Source organism: Phacochoerus africanus, chromosome 1 (assembly GCF_016906955.1).
Source record: "Phacochoerus africanus isolate WHEZ1 chromosome 1, ROS_Pafr_v1, whole genome shotgun sequence".
Lineage (NCBI taxonomy): Eukaryota > Metazoa > Chordata > Mammalia > Artiodactyla > Suidae > Phacochoerus > Phacochoerus africanus.
The window spans coordinates 131111268-131128501 of NC_062544.1; the positions used below are offsets into that span (position 1 = coordinate 131111268).

Genomic DNA, 17234 nt, shown 5'->3' on the forward strand with positions numbered 1-17234 from the left:
AGCTGACTAAAGTCTAGTCAATTTCCCTATTTCTGTCTAAGCTCTTTTTTCTCTTAGCTAATAAGCATCTAATCACATTTTAATGAGACAAACTAATTCCTGTAAAAACATTTGCTGGCTACATTACCCAAGGGTAGCATGACACTTGTAATAACTGGTCTCCTTGGCAGTTGCAGATCTGAGAGTCAGATCAGAAGAGAGTTTACACAGATGAGAAAGCAGTCAATGGGGTACCAGAGCCTTCAGGCATGAGAAGGTTCTTAGTCATAAGGGGTGGGGTTTAGGATCTAGAGGGAGAAAGTTTAGTGGCTTCCTGCTGGAGAGACAGAAATAAAACAAATAGTTGTGAGAATCTTCACTTTCATAGAATAAACCAAGAAGACAGCAGCATTGGAATGCTAGAGTCTCCTGATAAAGTGCTGTACCATGAAACTATGGGCACAATGTCTCTGTGCAGTGATCAGTGGGCCCTTTTCCTACTCGCTACACTGGACTATATTCTTAATGTGGAATAGAGGGGAGGAAGAAGAAAAAGCTTCTCAAGATTTCAGAAGCACCAAAGGTTATTTATATGCATAAGATGGAGAACAATGCACATAAGAACATAACTATTTATCAGAGATTAATCCAGCCAGCCAGCCATCAGTCCATCCATTCGTCCATCCACCAAACCACCTGCCCTTTGTCCATCCATCCATCCCTTTGTCCATCCATCTACCCATCCATCCAGGCATATGTCTAACACTATTTTCAGTCCTCTTAAATATCAATGCACTTGATTTTATAACAATCCCAGAAGTATAATTCTTTAAGGGAGGTACTATAATCACATCTTACAGCAGAAAAGAAGTTAATGAGAAAAATCACAGAGAACTCTCATGGCTAATGAAAGGTGAGTTACGATTTGAATTCAGGAAGTTTGCAGACTTCATTTTTAAGCACTAAGCTATGTTTTCACCCAGTATTTGCTGAATGAATAAGTGCATAAAGGAGATTCTATTTTTATGTGTTGTTTACCTTTTAATAAAGCAGCAAGTCAGTGGCAAGAGGCTAAGTGCTGCAGTCTGCTAGAGCTCTGTTCAAATTCCAGCACCATGTTCTACCAGCTAATAAGTGTATAAAACCAATAAAGGAGGACTCATGATATTATCTTGAAGAGTTCTTATAAGAGATAAGGCACAACATCTAATAAAGTAAAACCTAGTAAGTCTCCCTTTTAGTATGTCCCTGGAGAACCTCTTGCTCACAAGCACAAGGAGACAAATTTTTGTAAAATTTCAGTGTAGTATTTTGGGATACTGAAAATTTATAAACATCCTAAATTGTCAATCAACAAGAGGTTGGTATGTTTAACGCAATGGAACATAGGATTAAAATGTTAGAGATAGGAATTCCTACTGTGGCTCAGAGGTAATGAACCTGACTAGTAACCTTGAGGACACGGGTTCAATCCCTGGCCTCACTCAGTGGGTTAAGGATCCAGCGTTGCTGTGAGTGGTGGTGTAAGTCAAAGACACAGCTTGCATCTGGTGTTGCTGTGGCTGTGGCGTAGGTCTGCAGCTACAGCTCTGATTGGACCCTTCGCCTGGGAACTTCCATACGCTGTGGCTTTGGCCCTAAAAAAAAAAAAACAAAAAACAAAAAAAATGTTAGAGATAAATACCCAAAGCCTATTCAGAGAAAAATAAGTTAGCAGAATGACATGTCCTTACATAAACTGTAAAATCACAAAATATAATACATATCATCTACAGACATGAACACATGTTAAATTATAAAAACATGCCTGGGGTGGGGGAAACATGTACTTCAGAACAGGGTTTTGCAGCTGCGGCACAGGTCGCAGCTACAGCTTGGATTCAGTCTCTGACCTGGAAACTTCCATATGCCATGGGTACAGCCATAAAATTAAAAAAAAAAAAAAAAAAAGAAAAGAAAAGTGGTTTCAAATGATTCTGTAAAATTTTAATACATTACAAAGAACCTATCTGGAGCAAACATGGCAAAATGTTAAGTTGCCTTACCATTGAGTGGTAGGTGCATGGGTTTTTATCTATACTATCCTTTATATTTTTATATATTGAAATCTTCCCCCAAAGGCATTGTTCTTAAAAAAAGATAATGCATGTAAAGTGCCAGGGACATGGCAAAGTACACAGCAGCCACTCAATAATTAGTATCTATGAGTTCAGTCAGGGTCGTAAGACATATAAAAGTATAAGCTAAGGAGAAAATATTTAAGCAATAAGCTTTGCCCAAACACAAAATTCAAGAAACTGGAAATGATTAGGACATTAGGGAAAATGGTATTATTTAATTTACTATATTTACCAGCCTCTTTCATGGCAGAAGTTTATTTCAAGGATGCCAGAATTTATATCTATTATGTAGGTACATATACACACATATATATAATTACTTAGGAATGCTAATTTCAATTTTTTTCTTAAGAGCTTAATTTCTGTCTCCTGTACATGCTATAAGTCACATGGTCTTGTTTATAAAATCTAGATTACACAGAAATCCTACTGTATAGCACAGGGAACTATATCCAATCTCTGTGACAGAACATGATGGAAGATAATATGAGAAAAAGAATGTGTGTGTGTGCATATATATATATTTTAAAAAAGAATTATATGGGAAAGGAATCTAAAAAAGAATGGATATGTGTATATGTTTAACTGAATCACTTTGTTGTAGAGCAGAAATTATCACAACATAAGTCAACTATAATTCAATAAAATTTTAAAAAATGGAAAAAAAATTAGAACTACAGATCTTATTCCCCACTTGATTTATTCACACTTTCCACAACAACCAAATTGGACATCACAAATATACACAATAGAGTTCAGACTGAACCTAAGCAGGGGATGAACAAGCAGTTATTTTATGCTGTAGCTCCATCAAGAAAGGATAGAAGGAGAAAAACAAATACCAACTTGAAAAGGCAGGAGTCTAGTCTTAATTTGGTGTTTAAAAAGCTTGAAAAAGAGGTTCAAAAATGCTTTTTAAAGATCCTGAGACTAATCTTCTTGACCTTAAATCATACAGTTTTTTAGAAATTTGTTTGTGCCATGTGATGGGCTAAAACATTACAACAGTTTTCCTTCTCAGTTTGGGGGTATCTTAGCATCTCAATTTCCTGCCATAAAACCCTAGTCTTTGTTTACCAGAAAGGGGAGAAGATGAATTTCCTCAGTGATAAGCAGACTCATGTTTCATTTATCAACTAAGTTTTTGCTTTTTTCTGTATGTGTTGCTACTAGTAATTTACTCCATGGTCGCCCAATTCCTTCAACAGAGTGCAGGATCCAGTTGGGAGACCGCTCTTATTGTCAGGCCATGTTTTAGAGCTAAATTCTACATCCTTCACATCAATTTGATCCTTACTCTGCTTCCTTGCTGATGGCCCTGCTGCAGTTCAAGCTTTGATCCTAGCACCTGTTGGGCAGACGTTTGTAGAAGATGCTGTGTGATGTGCTGCCTAGACTTATTCTATCAGCTGCCTGGAGGTGGTTTTTTTTTTTTTTTTTTTTTTGAGCTGTCAGTTCTCAGACCCTCTGGGAACTGCCCTTCCTAAAATAGAGCTACCCGCTTCAAGGTCACACAGCTTATTCAAGAGCAGCCCAGCTCCAATGATGGGTTGATGAAGGTGGGGAGGAAGATCCAGCCCTCTTGCTCTAAGTGGGAACAGCTCTCAGTTTGGCGGTTACCCTTGAGTTCACCAGAGGCCTTCGTTGAGTCTGCACTGTAACCCAATTTCTCTCTCTGCTCAAACCTACTTCTTTCTATTCCCTTTACAAGTGTTGATCCTCAGAACAAATCTCTAATAAATGTTCTGCTTGTTCATCTCTGCTTCAGAGTCTGCTTCCTAAGGAACCAAATCTGCACCAGCATTCATGCTGTTCCATGGCAGGACTGCTTTTCTTGGGCCCTGAAGTTGAGTGGGTTCCATGACCAGCTCTGACCGAGGAGGAGATAAGTGACACGAGCTACTCTGACGTCAAGGGTTTGATTGCCAGTGCCAAGCCATGAAAAAGTCTTCCCTCTCTATCATGGCACCTGGCAATGTACAGGAACATTCTGTGAGCCTGAGTGACAGTGATGAACAGAGCTTATACCCAACCTGTGATTGGACAGGTACGGTGAACCAAAACTAAACCTTGGAGTTCCCGTCGTGGCACAGTGGTCAACGAATCCGACTAGGAACCATAAGGTTGCGGGTTCGGTCCCTGCCCTTGCTCAGTGGGTTAACGATCCAGTGTTGCCATGAGCTGTGGTGTAGGTCGCAGACGTGGCTCGGCTTGGATCCCGCGTTGCTGTGGCTCAGGTGTAGGACGGTGGCTACAGCTCCGATTGGACCCCTAGCCTGGGAATCTCCATATGCCGCAGGAGTGGCCCAAGAAATAGCAAAAAGACAAAAAAAAAAAAAAAAAAACTAAACCTTTATTTCTTTAAGCCATTAGGATCCTGGAGCTGTCTGTTGCCATAGTAAAACATATCCTATCCCAACTAAAACACCTACATCACTGCTCCAGCCTCTGAACTGCTCCTCCGTAAAACTGCCGCCATGATGTCACCCTCTTCCAAGTCCATCATCCTCACTGCTGCCAGGGATAGGTCTAAATCAGCCTGTTCCCTGCCCCCCAAGTTCTGAAGACAAACATCAAAGACTAACCTTAAAATAAAAGATCATTCCAGTTCGGATGTTATTCTCAATCAAAATCTGTGTCTGTCTCTGACTATGACTCTGTCTCTCTCTTTCTTCATCAGCCTTGACAAATCCTTTATAACACGCCCCACCTGAGCTTTGTTTCCCCACACCTGAAATGTCCTTCCACCTTTCTTTACCCATCCGACTCTTACTTGTCCCCCACTCAGGTTGAGAGTCACCTCCTCTAGGAAGCTTCCCTGGCTCCTATCCCTTCCCTTTTGGCTTTAATCTTGTCTGATTGAAACTGCCTCCTCTGTGCATCTAGGGGTCCTGAGCCAGGCCTTTCCACTGAGTTTCATCTCCTTAACTGTCTCCCTTACTTGACAATTGAGTCCTTGAGGGTAGGTAATCATCTATCTGACTTTAACAACTTGGCACAGTAACTGGGACATGGTAGGCACCCGATAGATAATTATTTTAGGTATAAATAAACAGGCAGATGAATCAATGAATCACTCCAAACATGTTCTACAATGAAGGATCTAGTAAAGGCACATGGAACATCTATTTATTATTATTAATATTTATTCATTTCATAGTGATGATGGATTTTTATGAGAAAATTCTTCCATATTCCCTGAAGTTCTCTTTTTCTATGATTGAATTCTAAACTTTTCTTTCTCTATTTTCTCTGCCCAATATACAGTTTTTTCTAGACCAGGGATTGGCAAATTTTCTCTGAAAAGAGCCTGGGAGTAAATATTTTCAGCTTTGTGGCCAATACAGTCTTTGTATCAACTATTGAATGAGCAGGGCTGTGCACCAATAAAACTTTATTTACAAAAATAGGAGGCAGGCCAGTTTTCACCTGCAAGTTGTAATTTGTCAGCACCCCCTTCCAGCCTATAGAATTCCAGAGGCTGTGGAGAATGGAGGGTAAGCAAAGGTTATATAGTTTGAAATGAACACAGGTCATTGAATGCCCAATGGAGTACTGCTCTCTGGGGAAACTGGTCTTTCATAACCAATGTGTTGGGATGAAAAGTTCATGTGTTACCAATTTATGGATCATCAGAGCCTTGGAATAATAAAGACATTATCTCCTTAGAGACCTTACTGCTGCCTGTGACCTCCTAGATTTTTTTGTATGGGTCTTAAAAAAACGTAGGTCTACTATTTGGAACACAAGTCCAAATACCCAAAGGTCACCTTATATTCGCTGCTGTGGGAATTCCACAGTCTCTCTTAGTGTCTTTGCATGTAAAAATGGGAATTCAGTTTCCAGAGAACTAACCTCACTTATAAAAACAACAGGAACACCCTAAGCTACCCTTTATAAAGTACCTTCTGAGGGTCTGGTGTTAGGTCATTTGCATAACCAAAAGCTAACATTCATTGAGTATTGGCTTATGCCACAGAGGGCAGTCAGTGTTATATACATTATCTCATGAATTTTTCACAACCCATAATGCCAGTACTACAGTTATTCCCTCTCACCCAGGAGGAAAGGAGGCTCAGAGAAAAAATGTAATCCGCTCAAGGTCAGATGTGCTCAAGTTTGAGCCTATAGCCTCTGCCGTGATCTATCCTGCATGCCACCCACTCAGTGCCAGCTCCCTGCCCAGAGGAGGTGACCCAGCCTCTGCAGGTCACTTAAGTATCCTAGAGTCTGTCCAAGTTGCCTCCTGCTGGAGGCAATGATTCCATTCAGGGTTTGCAAGAAATTCTACCTTTGAGACATTGGTCACAAAAGGACAACTTATTCCCAAGTAACGAACTGAGGGCTTTGTGAAAACATGTCACACTTAATAAAAAGCAAAGGGTGGTGATCCTTTTTCATCTCCCATCATTTTCTGCCTCAACTGCCTGTTAAACTAATTAATTGGGGTAATGCAACCCATCCGGGCAAGATATAAGCAGGAGAGATATATCAGCTTTTCATGGTGAGCCCCCAATTGAAGGTGAGGGTCTCATGTCTGCTGCTTCAACAAATTCAAACCTTCACTCATCAAGTAAGTCTTTGCTAAAAGGCAGCCTCAGTGCAGCCTCAGTCTGCTTTTTATTTAGTACCCTGACTACAGAAATGCCTTACAGCTAGTATCTTAATTATTCATGGTTTCTGGCAAATTAAGTCTCTTGCCTCTCCAATATCTAGAAGTGGAGGAAGTGTTCAATTCCAAAGAAATTATGCCTCCCTGGCTGTGCCGGCCAGGCAATAACATGGTTGCCAAGTTCCTTATGAATAGGCAGAGATCTCATTTCACTTACAGTATATGAATAAACAAAACATCCCCAGGGGACTTCCAGGTATTTCGTGTAATGGATAGCTCCTGCCCCACCCTCTCTACTCTCTAGAGTGGTTGGATTCTGGATTTTCTTACAAACAAGACTATTCAGACTAGGAGCAAGATAACTGACACCTTTTTTTCACCAAGATGATAAAAAGTTGGATTCAGTAAACTATGTAACCCTATGGTGTTTCCAGTCCACAGGCCAGACACTTCAGCAGTCAAGTAGAACACTCTCTATGCTTTAGAATTTATAATATGGAACAGTATGATATAAGTATTCTAATGAAGGGTCCCCACCCTCTTAACTCAAATTACTGTCGCAAAAATACTTAGACATGTTTGTACATCAGTCTTTGTACTTCTCTTGAAAAATAATCACTTCATTTAAAGAGCTCTAGATTTGAGATTCTAATAATGAATGTACAGTGGACACTGCATCCCTCCCCTATTGTCCGGCAGCTTTGTGGTCTGGGTGGAATCAACCTCACCCACAGTTTCACATATGAGTCTGCTTCCCCACTGGCCTAAGTCAATCAATGTAATTCTGAGTTTCTCAACCTTTTAATTCATTATCACTCCCCCTTAAGGAGCCTTTGAGGATATTTTGTTTGTTTGCTAGTCACACCTCTCCCCCATAAATTCTAAGGCCACAATTATGTTACATGTTTGTTGATGTATTGTACATACACTTGCACTTTATACATAAAGACTAAGACTTTTTTGCCCCTTCCATCCCTAAAACCTGATTTTTGCCTGTTGGGGATCATATCATTCCCTTTGAGAATACATGAAGTATATTCCCATTCCCTATTCTAATCAATGCATGGCATTGGGGTGGTACAGACCTTAAGATGACTTGTCAGGGTGCAAATGGAGAATTTTTTTTTGGATAGGTAGTGGCTGTGAGAAATGCACTTTTTTGGATGAGTTGATATATGGGGCTGAAAGAGTCATGGGGAACAAGCACAGTGCCCTGATCAAGCCATACCTGAAGTTTATCCTATTGATAGATTTTTCAGTTCCAAAAGTTCCTTCTTTATATTCTGTAGGTTACTTTGAGTTGGATTTCCTATTACAATAAAAATCTCAATTGATAGAGCAGATAACATTTATTGACTGTTTTCCAAGCTTTTAGCACTGTGCTCAATATCTTACATATCAATTAGTTCTCATATAAATCTCTGTGGTTAGTACTATTATATTTCCCATTTTATAAACAAACTGAAGCATAGTAAAATTAAGTAACTTATCCATGATCACATGCAGGCAAAACTAGGATTTACTTCTATGTCTATTTAGCTTGGAGCATAAGGTATTAACTACTTTATTTTACTGCCATTCAGTTCCATACCATTTATGTTATTACTTTCTTGCTCAAGTTTGAAAGGCATTAAAGCAGAGTATTTCTTTGCTAACAACAAACTATGCTGTACAATTTAAAAAATCTATACTTCTCTCGTTTTAAAATATTTTAAAATTTTCTCCAAAGACACAGATCATTTTCTATTTATGACTCAATACTCATAAAATGACCATCATTATTTCAGACGTTCCTTTTTATCATTATGAGAGGGTACTGGTTCAGTCACTACCCATTTACAAAAGAGAAAATTTTTCATTTAGTAGTTTTGTTCTGCTTAAAAATAAGCACCGATCAACCTAAAGAACTCATGGAGTCTCAAATTTCTGGTACTGTCATTTTTAATGGGTCACTAACAGAACAGAGAAGCCATAAGTCCTCTGGGTCATCGGAGAGACAGAGGCTTGAATATTTGTGTTTTCCTTTTGAAAGTTTCTCAAACGCTAAAAAGCAAAACCAAAAATATATCAGGGTCATTTGTCCAAACTAAGCAATGACTTCCCAAGGGAGGAAAAGGCTGCGAGGCACCTCTAACAGCCCAGGTGATATGTGTAATGCAGCCAGATGGGATATATCCACAGCTTGGTGATGCTCTCAAACCACCAAATGCTGGCTTTTGGATTCTTTCAAAATGCAAGACATCCCAGATATATTATCCAAAGCAGGAGCCAGGAAAGCCCAAAGTATAACGTTCCACACATTTTAACAAGGATGACCCGAGGACAAGGGGCCGCTGATTCTTTAGATGCCCAAGGTTTAACCTCAGGTGCTGGTCTTTTAATGTTGCCTGATTGATGGAAGGCAAGGGCTTGTCAACACCTGAAGCTTGATCACACATGGGACTCAATACAATGAGATGTGAAATTATGGCCATATTGAGAATGTGGTCAGAAAAGGGAGATTCCATGAACTGCAACAAAGCTATTCTGCATTACAGGAAAGAAAATGTGATGCTATATTTCTATGGTTAACACCAGGTATGATGTTTCTACATATAATGTAGTTCTTCTTTTTTTAACCTCAAAGATATTAAAGACCAAAGCACAGGGCTTTGAAATCCACAATGACTATTTTAAAAGAATGAATGGAAGCCAGAAGCCACAGCCCCAGAGAGGATGAACAAAGTTGCTGCATTTTTTGCCTGCAGGATGGGACCTAGCAGGAAAATAAAGAGACTGTGTTGTATGACAGGGAGTAAATCCAAACGTAAGCATTCCAATGCTCAGGACACCCCTCCCTTCCCTAGCCCGTCATCCTTCTGCAAAGGTTCACAATTTGCTGTCCTTCCTTCCAAAAGCTAGTAGACACAGAATCAGCTTTTCCTGGCTCTGCCTTGCAAGTTGGAACTGCTGGATGAAAAGCTGAAATTAAAAAAAAAGGGAAGAATGCAAATCCATTCATGCCCTTCAGACACCAAAAACTGGTAAAACCCTTGCTTTTAAAATGCCTACCTTCACCTCAAGGCAAAGAAAAAGAAGGGATCCTATGAATGTCAAAGTTGCTCCCTACAGACCCTCTGCTGCAAAGCTACAGCTTTCTGAGCTAAGCGCCCGCTGGTACACCATCACTCTGTAAAAGATGTCTGGAAAGACAGGCACTGATTCACAAGTGCCCCCCGTGCTCACCGGGGAAAATTCACCAGCTTTGTCAGGCAACAGTGACCCATTGCTGCTGAGCTTTTGACCCAAGAGTCCAGCAGCCTGCTCGGAGTTTAAAAAGAGAGCAGTGGAAGGTGAGGGAGAATAAAATCATACAGGTGGAACTGGCTTCTCACGAGCGCCCGGCATCCTGCTCCAGCCCTCGGGCACCGCGCGCCAGGACTCACCTGGTACACGTCCCGCAGCCCGCACCACGTCCGCAGCACCTGGTGGCAAGCCCGAAGCCTCTCGGTGTACCATCTCCGCAGCGTGGACACGGTCAAGTTCCATACGAAGCGGCTGCCGCTGAATAGCAGGTCCTCCACTCCGCACATGAACACAGAAGCCATGCCTCCTCCTTCCCTCTGAACCGGGGAAGGGGGGGATGCCCGGCGGCTCCCTCAGTCGCAGCCCGGCGAGCCGGATAGATCACAGAGGCCCCACCGCCTGGGCTCCCGATACCGGCTTCTACTGGTCGCTAGGGGTCAAGCCTGCCCCCAAACTGGTCTCTCACGGTGCGTGCTGGCCAGGCTCCGGCGGCATGCCCCGGGATTGGGCGCCCGCCAGCCAACGGCTGCAGCGGGCACACAGAAGCCCAGTGTCCACCCCGCCCGATCTTTGGCAGCGCCGATCAAGCAGCGCTAAGCTCCGCCAGGCGAGCCCTCGGCGCTCCCGGGGCGCAGGAAGCCCGGGCCGGCGAGGACTCCCCCTGGCGCTCCCCGAGTGCGCTGGGCAGCTGGCGGAGTGGAGCAACTCTTTGCAGGCAAACAGGGGAGCTGCATTTCAGCGCAATTGGCTTGCACGTCCCGCACACACCACAAATGCGCGCTCACACCAGCCCCAGTCTCTGAATCGGCTTTGGGGGATCACCTTACTTGACATGCTACGGTCTTTGCTTGGCATCTTGTTCTGTTCACACTGATAAATATCTCTGGGCAGCCACAGATGCAGGAGAGGAAAAAAAAATATTCCGCAGCATCCCTTTGGACCCCACTCCTGGGGGAACAGCCTGAGTGTTGTTTCCTTGGTTGTGCTGAAGCCAGTAGGTGAAGCTATCAGTCTCAGACCAAGAGTGTGTGAGTGACTTCAGAACCTCCCTTTGCTCCTAATTTGAGGGTCTCCGAGAAAATGACAACCTGCCTATTGCTGCCAGCTGCAGGGCAGGATCCCACACCTCTCACATTGTGTTAATTGCAAATGCAGCAGTCAGTTCATGCGAAACACAAAGCATGTTCTTGGTCTCTAGCAAATAGCCTCCAGTTAGTGTTTTTTGGGAAAGAGAAGCTCACAAGAGAATACTTGGTTTGCTTCTGGAAAATTCAGCCTCTGGACGTGGGTAGTAGCTGCTGCCAGCATGAACCTGCACAGGTAGTTTATTCTTGACTCAAAACCGAAGGAAGCTGTTCCACTACTCACCAAGTCACCAGATAATTAATGTTTTGTTTTTGTTCTTTTTAAAGTCTCCCCCTAGGAATTGATATTGCCAAAGGCATTCGGGAAAAGGAGCCCGAGGGGGTCCCATATATCACCAGTCCCTGTTTTCCTTAGGAATATGTGTAGATTTCAGTCCCAAATAATAGTATAACATTGCTTATAGCAAAAGTACTGCAGCAAATTTCAGGATTTTGTTTTTCCTTGAATCCATCTGTTGGACAGTTATCTGTATTTTATTGGTGGTTTCACACCTGGGCTGTTTATCTCTGATATTCAGTGGCCAAAAGGTAAAGGCACCAAAGCCTTTCTCCTGAACTAGCTCTGAAGGCTTCAGAACAGATTATCGAGGAGTAAATCAGCTTTGTTTCAGGTTTCAAATCTTAATTCAGGTGAAACTGAACCAGTCCAAAGAACACAAAAATCTGTCCTCAAATCACCCGTTGTTTTCAGACTGACCATAATCAGGAAACTTTTAAATGCCTTCTCTTTTCTTTTTATTACTAATAAAATTGCCTAAGAGTTTTTGCTGAATGCATTAATAGGACATAGACTGGATCCAAGATTTACAAACCATTCTTTGCAGTATATCTACTCTATGTGCTCAACTACTCTTAGCATTCCGAGGATATTTTCCAAGATAATAGTCACAGTGTTTACAGAGAATCAGAATATACTAGGTCCCACTCAGGCAAAACACAATGAACTGCGTATAGTTTGAAAATGAAATGTCGGCGTTCCCGTCATGGCTAAGTGGTTAAAGAATCCAACTAGGAACGATGAGGTTGCAGGTTTGATCCCTGGCCTCAGTGGCTTAAGGACCAGCATTGTCGTGAGCTGTGGTGTAGGTCACAGACGAGGCTTGGATCCCGAGTTGCTGTGGCTCTGGAGTAAGCTGGCAGCTACAGCTCTGATTAGACCCCTAGCCTGGGAACTTCCATATGCCGCAGGTGCAGCCTAGAAAAGGCAAAAAGACCAAAAAAAAAAAAAAGAAGAAGAAGAAAAAGAAAGAAATGTCATCCTTCTAATGGAAAACTATTGAGACCTCAAAACTGGCCCATGAGCAGGAATGAATGATGATGATACATTTTATTATTATTTTTAAACAATGCAGCATGACTGTTCTCAGAAACGTCAGACAGCCAAGGGAATACCAGAATAAAATCTACAATAGGTCAATTACCTCCGTCTCATGACACCATCCTCTCAGAAGAGATGTTCTAGAAACACTATCGCTGTTACCTATCCGTGCATAGGCCTAATATCCGTGGTCAATTCCAAGCTCAGTCATTTTCCTTCAAGGTTTTCAAAGTCAGTGATTACACTGTTTTCGAGAAAATGGGTGTAGTTTTAAGAGACGTTCTCAAAGGGCAGTCCCTGAACCAGCAGCATCAACATCACCTGGGAACTTGTTAGAGATGCAAGCTCTTGGGCCTCCTCCAGAATCAGTGGTCAATCAGTGGGAATTCTGACTCACCCTAAAGATGGGCATGGTAGTGAGGAACTAAGTCTCCTAAGAGAGACACACCTGATTTAAACCCCTGCTCCTTAAGATCTCTGGCACCTTGTACAAGCTCCTTAAACCCGCAAAGCCTCAGCATCTTCATCTATAAAATAGTGATAATATCGGAATCTATTACATAGGATTTGGGGGAAGATTGTAAAATATTCTGTATCAAGTGTTTAGTAAGCCCCCTAAGGAAAAAAATGATCACTATCACCATCACCAAAAATCATGAATTATTTCATTTTTTTGGTACCCAGATAGAAGATATAAGTAAAATGTGTTTTTAAAAATATGTCTACTAATTTTCAACATCTGCTTTCCTCTCCCTTTATGTGAGTTGGAGGTTAAAGTTGGTGGTGACTTGGTTTGGGAGAGCAGTTCTTTCACTTTCTCTAAGTTCCTGAAAAAACTCTTTGAAGCTGGATCTTCCCCATCACACAGTCAACCTTTCCCGGGGACCCAGTGAAGCAGTGGTTGCTCCAAGCTGGATACAAAACAAGAAAAGACATCTTGTTCCTGCCAATATAAACACAGATGCTTCTTTTTATCCGAACAGCTTTCCTCTCCTGCAGAAGGAGAAGTTTGAAGTTCTAGGTAAAGAGGGCTCTTCGAGGGAAGAAAAAGCAAGTTCTTCATACCAGGTGCTGACTAGGTGGCAAGTGAACCCAGATGTGGAACAGTGGAGAAAAGAGTGACCCAGGTATGGCATCCTTCTTTAAAATGGATGAGCCATGTGGGACAAATGCACACCTTTGAAGCTGGTCTAAAATTTCATGTGGGAAATGGAGCTAAATCAAGCTGACTTCAAAATTACCTTGCTGAAATTTCTTTTTTTTTTTTTTTAATTTAAGAAGAGAATTTTTTTTTCCCTTCTCCAGCATCAGAGTTCCCTGCAATACACTGTAATTTCCTGTAGCTCTCTCCGGAGGCTTAAAAAGATGCTTCAGGTGACAGGATGGCCCACACGCCTGGGAGTTCTTCTACAGACGTAAAAGAGAAATTGTCATTATCCCCAAGGCTCTTGTAGGGTCTCCTCTGAGCAATCAGCAGGAAGAAGAAAGCATTGCCAGGAGGACAGCACAAAATGCCAACCCCTGTCTCTAGAAGGAGATAAGCTGTTCTATCACAGTGGCTTCCAAGGATCCCCTCTGCCCATCAACAAAAAGAGTCCATCAAATGCTTGCAGATATTTTTCACCTCTACTATCTTCATAGCTGAAAAGCCAGTGGGGCCAAATTCTGACTGACCATGTTTGGCACAGGGCTTGAGGGGAGATAAAAACAAGTGCAAGTTCAGAGTTCCCATCATGACTCAGTGGTTAAGGAATCCGACTAGGAACCATGACATTGCCGGTTTGATCCCTAGCCTCGCTCAGTGGGTTAGGGATCCTGTGTTGCCGTGAGCTGTGGTGTAGGTCACAGGCGCGGCTCAGATCTCGCGTTGCTATGGCTCTGACTTAGGTCAGCAACTACAGCTCCGGTTAGACCCCTAGCCTGGGAACCTCCATACGCCATGGATGCAGCCCTAGAAAAGACCAAAAAAAAAAAAAAAAAGTTCAACAGCTTTCAATCAGGCAGTTTTGCAACCCCACCTACAATGTCTGGAGGCATTTTGGGTTGTCCTAACTTAGGGAGTGGGTGCTCCTGGCATCAAGTGGGTACAAGCCAGGGAGGCTGCTCAACATCCCACAAAGTCCAGGACAGCCCCCTACAACAAACACCTCTCCTGCCCAAAATGTCAATGGTGTGGAGATTGAGGAACCCTGGTCAAGTTCAGCCCCATACCCTGCTCTTCCTCTCATAGCACTCATTGTGGGGAAACATTCTTCCCTCTTGATGTTTTCTCAAGAGGCAAATTGGGGATGTGGCCATCAATCTATAATGGTTTTCACACACTCACAAAGAGATGTCATGGACTCAAAGCCCATTGAGAAAGAACTGGAATGCCATTTCTTATCATGTCCACGTGCCTTTTTGGGGGGTTATTTCTCATAAAAATGAGGGATAGTCACTTTCATCATGAGCTTTTTCTCTTTTGGTACTTTAGTTTTTGGCTTTATTATGCCATTTAAGTCAGAGGCTCCTCAGCAGGGTTGAAGCCTTCTTTTGGCACATTACAAAACAACCCCTACCCCTCTGTGTCTTGAGCTGCCACAGAAATTTCTCATGTACGTACCACAGAATACTGCCTCTTTCAGTCCACTTTTCCCTGTTGGACTGTAAACCTTCTGAGGAGTCCCTGAAGGTGAGTGGAGGTGGGGTAGCTGGGTGGTCCCTCCTTGTGCAGGAGTGGGACCCCGTCCACTGGAAAGTGTTTAGTGACCTTGGGCTCTGCCTACCACATGCCAGTAGTGACCCAAACCACATGACATCAAGAGCAAAAAACACTTCCACACAGTCTGAGTGCCCCCAGGTGAGGTGGTAGCCATGCCCATTCAGAAACTACTGGTGAAAGTAGGGAAAGGGTCTTATTTACATTCGTTTATGTGGCTGGTACATAACAAGCCATCAATAAATATTGCTTGAATCGACGAATGACTGCTTGTCTCAACAGTGAATAGAGAAGGAAGTTCATCTACTCCCCAAACACACACTCTTGTTCATTAAAAAATTACTGATTTGTAAGACGTGGCAGGCGGCGAACTTAGAATGCATGATGACGAAACAGAGACAATCTCTAAGTCAGTCTTAGAGTAAGAAAGGCAGACATCTGAACAAGTAATATAGAGGAAACGGGCACTGCCACCCAGGGATATGGTAGAGACACGTGATGCAGGATGTGGGGGAGAGGGAGGGAGAGGCCTGGGAATGACTCCCTGAGGATATGACACTGCAGCTGAGACCTGAAGGCTGAGTACAGGAGAGTGAGGTGATGGGAGAGGCAGACAGAAGCAGTGGTCCAAGGCATAATAAGCTGTAAGAATGAGGGCTTTACAGCAAGAGGGATCCCGGATTTGTGGGACTTGAGGGAAAAAGGTGAGAGAGGATGCCTGAGAGGCAGAAGGGCAGGGAAGCAGCTGCAGAATTCCAGGGTGAGAAGAAAGGCTCAACTAGGATCATAGAAATGGCTACATAATTAAGTTAAAGTCAGCAAGTCACCCTGGGAGAGGGCCTAAGTATGCATAAGGGATGAGTTTGCTGGGCAAAGGTACCCCCTTCAAAGCAAGCACCTCTTGTGGCCTCTGGGAGGGCTGTGCAATTGTGCAGAAGAGGCTCTTCCCTCAGGAGATCTGCATGCCCCTCCCCCTTCTGCATCCTACCCCAAGGAGGAGGCCGGAAGGCCAGCAGGAGACAGGTTCTGCTTCAATCCCACTGGAGCCAGAGGCAAGGTGTTCTTGCTCCTCCCACCCCTGCTTCCTGGCCTCTTCCCCTTGGACTGAGAGAGCAAGGATCATCCTTCATTCTTGGCTCCCAGAAGAAGGAGATGGATGAGAGCATGCAAAAGCCATGAGATGCTGAAGGGGAGGGTACAAGCCATTATCATCATCACTGACCAGTAGTCTGGTTAAGTTCTGAAGCTATCCTTGTGATTTTAAATGGCTTTTTGGCATCACAAGCCACTACAAACTCGATAATATCCAGCATTGAGGCATCTATCCAACTCCTTTTCTTTGGCAAACTCACTCTACTTCTAGAAGAAAAAAGCAAAACAAAATTTTCTCATCTTTCCCCCCAAACACCACCTTTTATTTTATTAAATCAAATTCTCCTGGCTCATTAGGAAAGACAATTCATGAAGAAGTACAAAAAGGGGAGCAATACATTAGACTCTATGTGGTATTCATTTTTACTAGTTAATCCACTTAACAGATTCTGGAAATTTTTGCTCTAATTTTAGAAGTCATCAGTGTAGATATGAAAGCACTTGAAGGGAATAAAGGTTCCAAGGAAGGCAACATAGATCAGAGGGAAAGGGCTGACCTTCTTCTTGAAAGAAGAAATAGCATCAACCTTTTTTTTTTTTTTAGGGCCGCACCCACAGCATATGGAGGTTCGCAGGCTAGTGGTCCAATTGAAGCTGTAGCCGCCAGACTACGCCACAGCCACAGCATCTCAGGATCCCAGCTGCGTCTGCAACCTACACCACAGCTCACAGAAATGCTGGATCCTTAACCCACTGAACAAGGCCAGGGATCGAACCCGCAACCTCAGGGTTCCTAGTTGGATTCGCTAACCACTGAGCCACGGCAGGAACTCCTGAAATAGTACCAATCTTGTGACTTACCTCCCACCCCTATAATTTGTCACCTTTTATTTATACTTAATTTACATGCATACCAACGACAAAAATAAAATAGTAATAAATTGGTCTATATAGCACCCTTTTTAAAATAAATAAAAGCAGCTCC

The 17234-nt window shown here is 42.8% G+C and overlaps 1 protein-coding gene across 3 annotated transcripts in view; it reads right to left on the bottom strand.

Moving 5' to 3' along the window:
• The window catches only part of FRMD4B (FERM domain containing 4B), a 373580-nt gene that overhangs the window by 193371 nt on the left and 162975 nt on the right, over positions 1–17234 (bottom strand). The window contains exon 1 of one of the 3 annotated variants that reach the window (XM_047779090.1): positions 10137–10824. The exons of 1 other annotated variant lie outside the window; for it this stretch is intronic. In XM_047779090.1, coding sequence (XP_047635046.1) covers positions 10137–10298 — 162 coding nt within the window. In that variant the 5' untranslated portion in view covers positions 10299–10824. Of the gene's footprint in view, positions 1–10136; positions 10825–17234 lie in introns of those variants that run through there. One more of the 3 variants, XM_047779088.1, reaches the window with a different exon arrangement.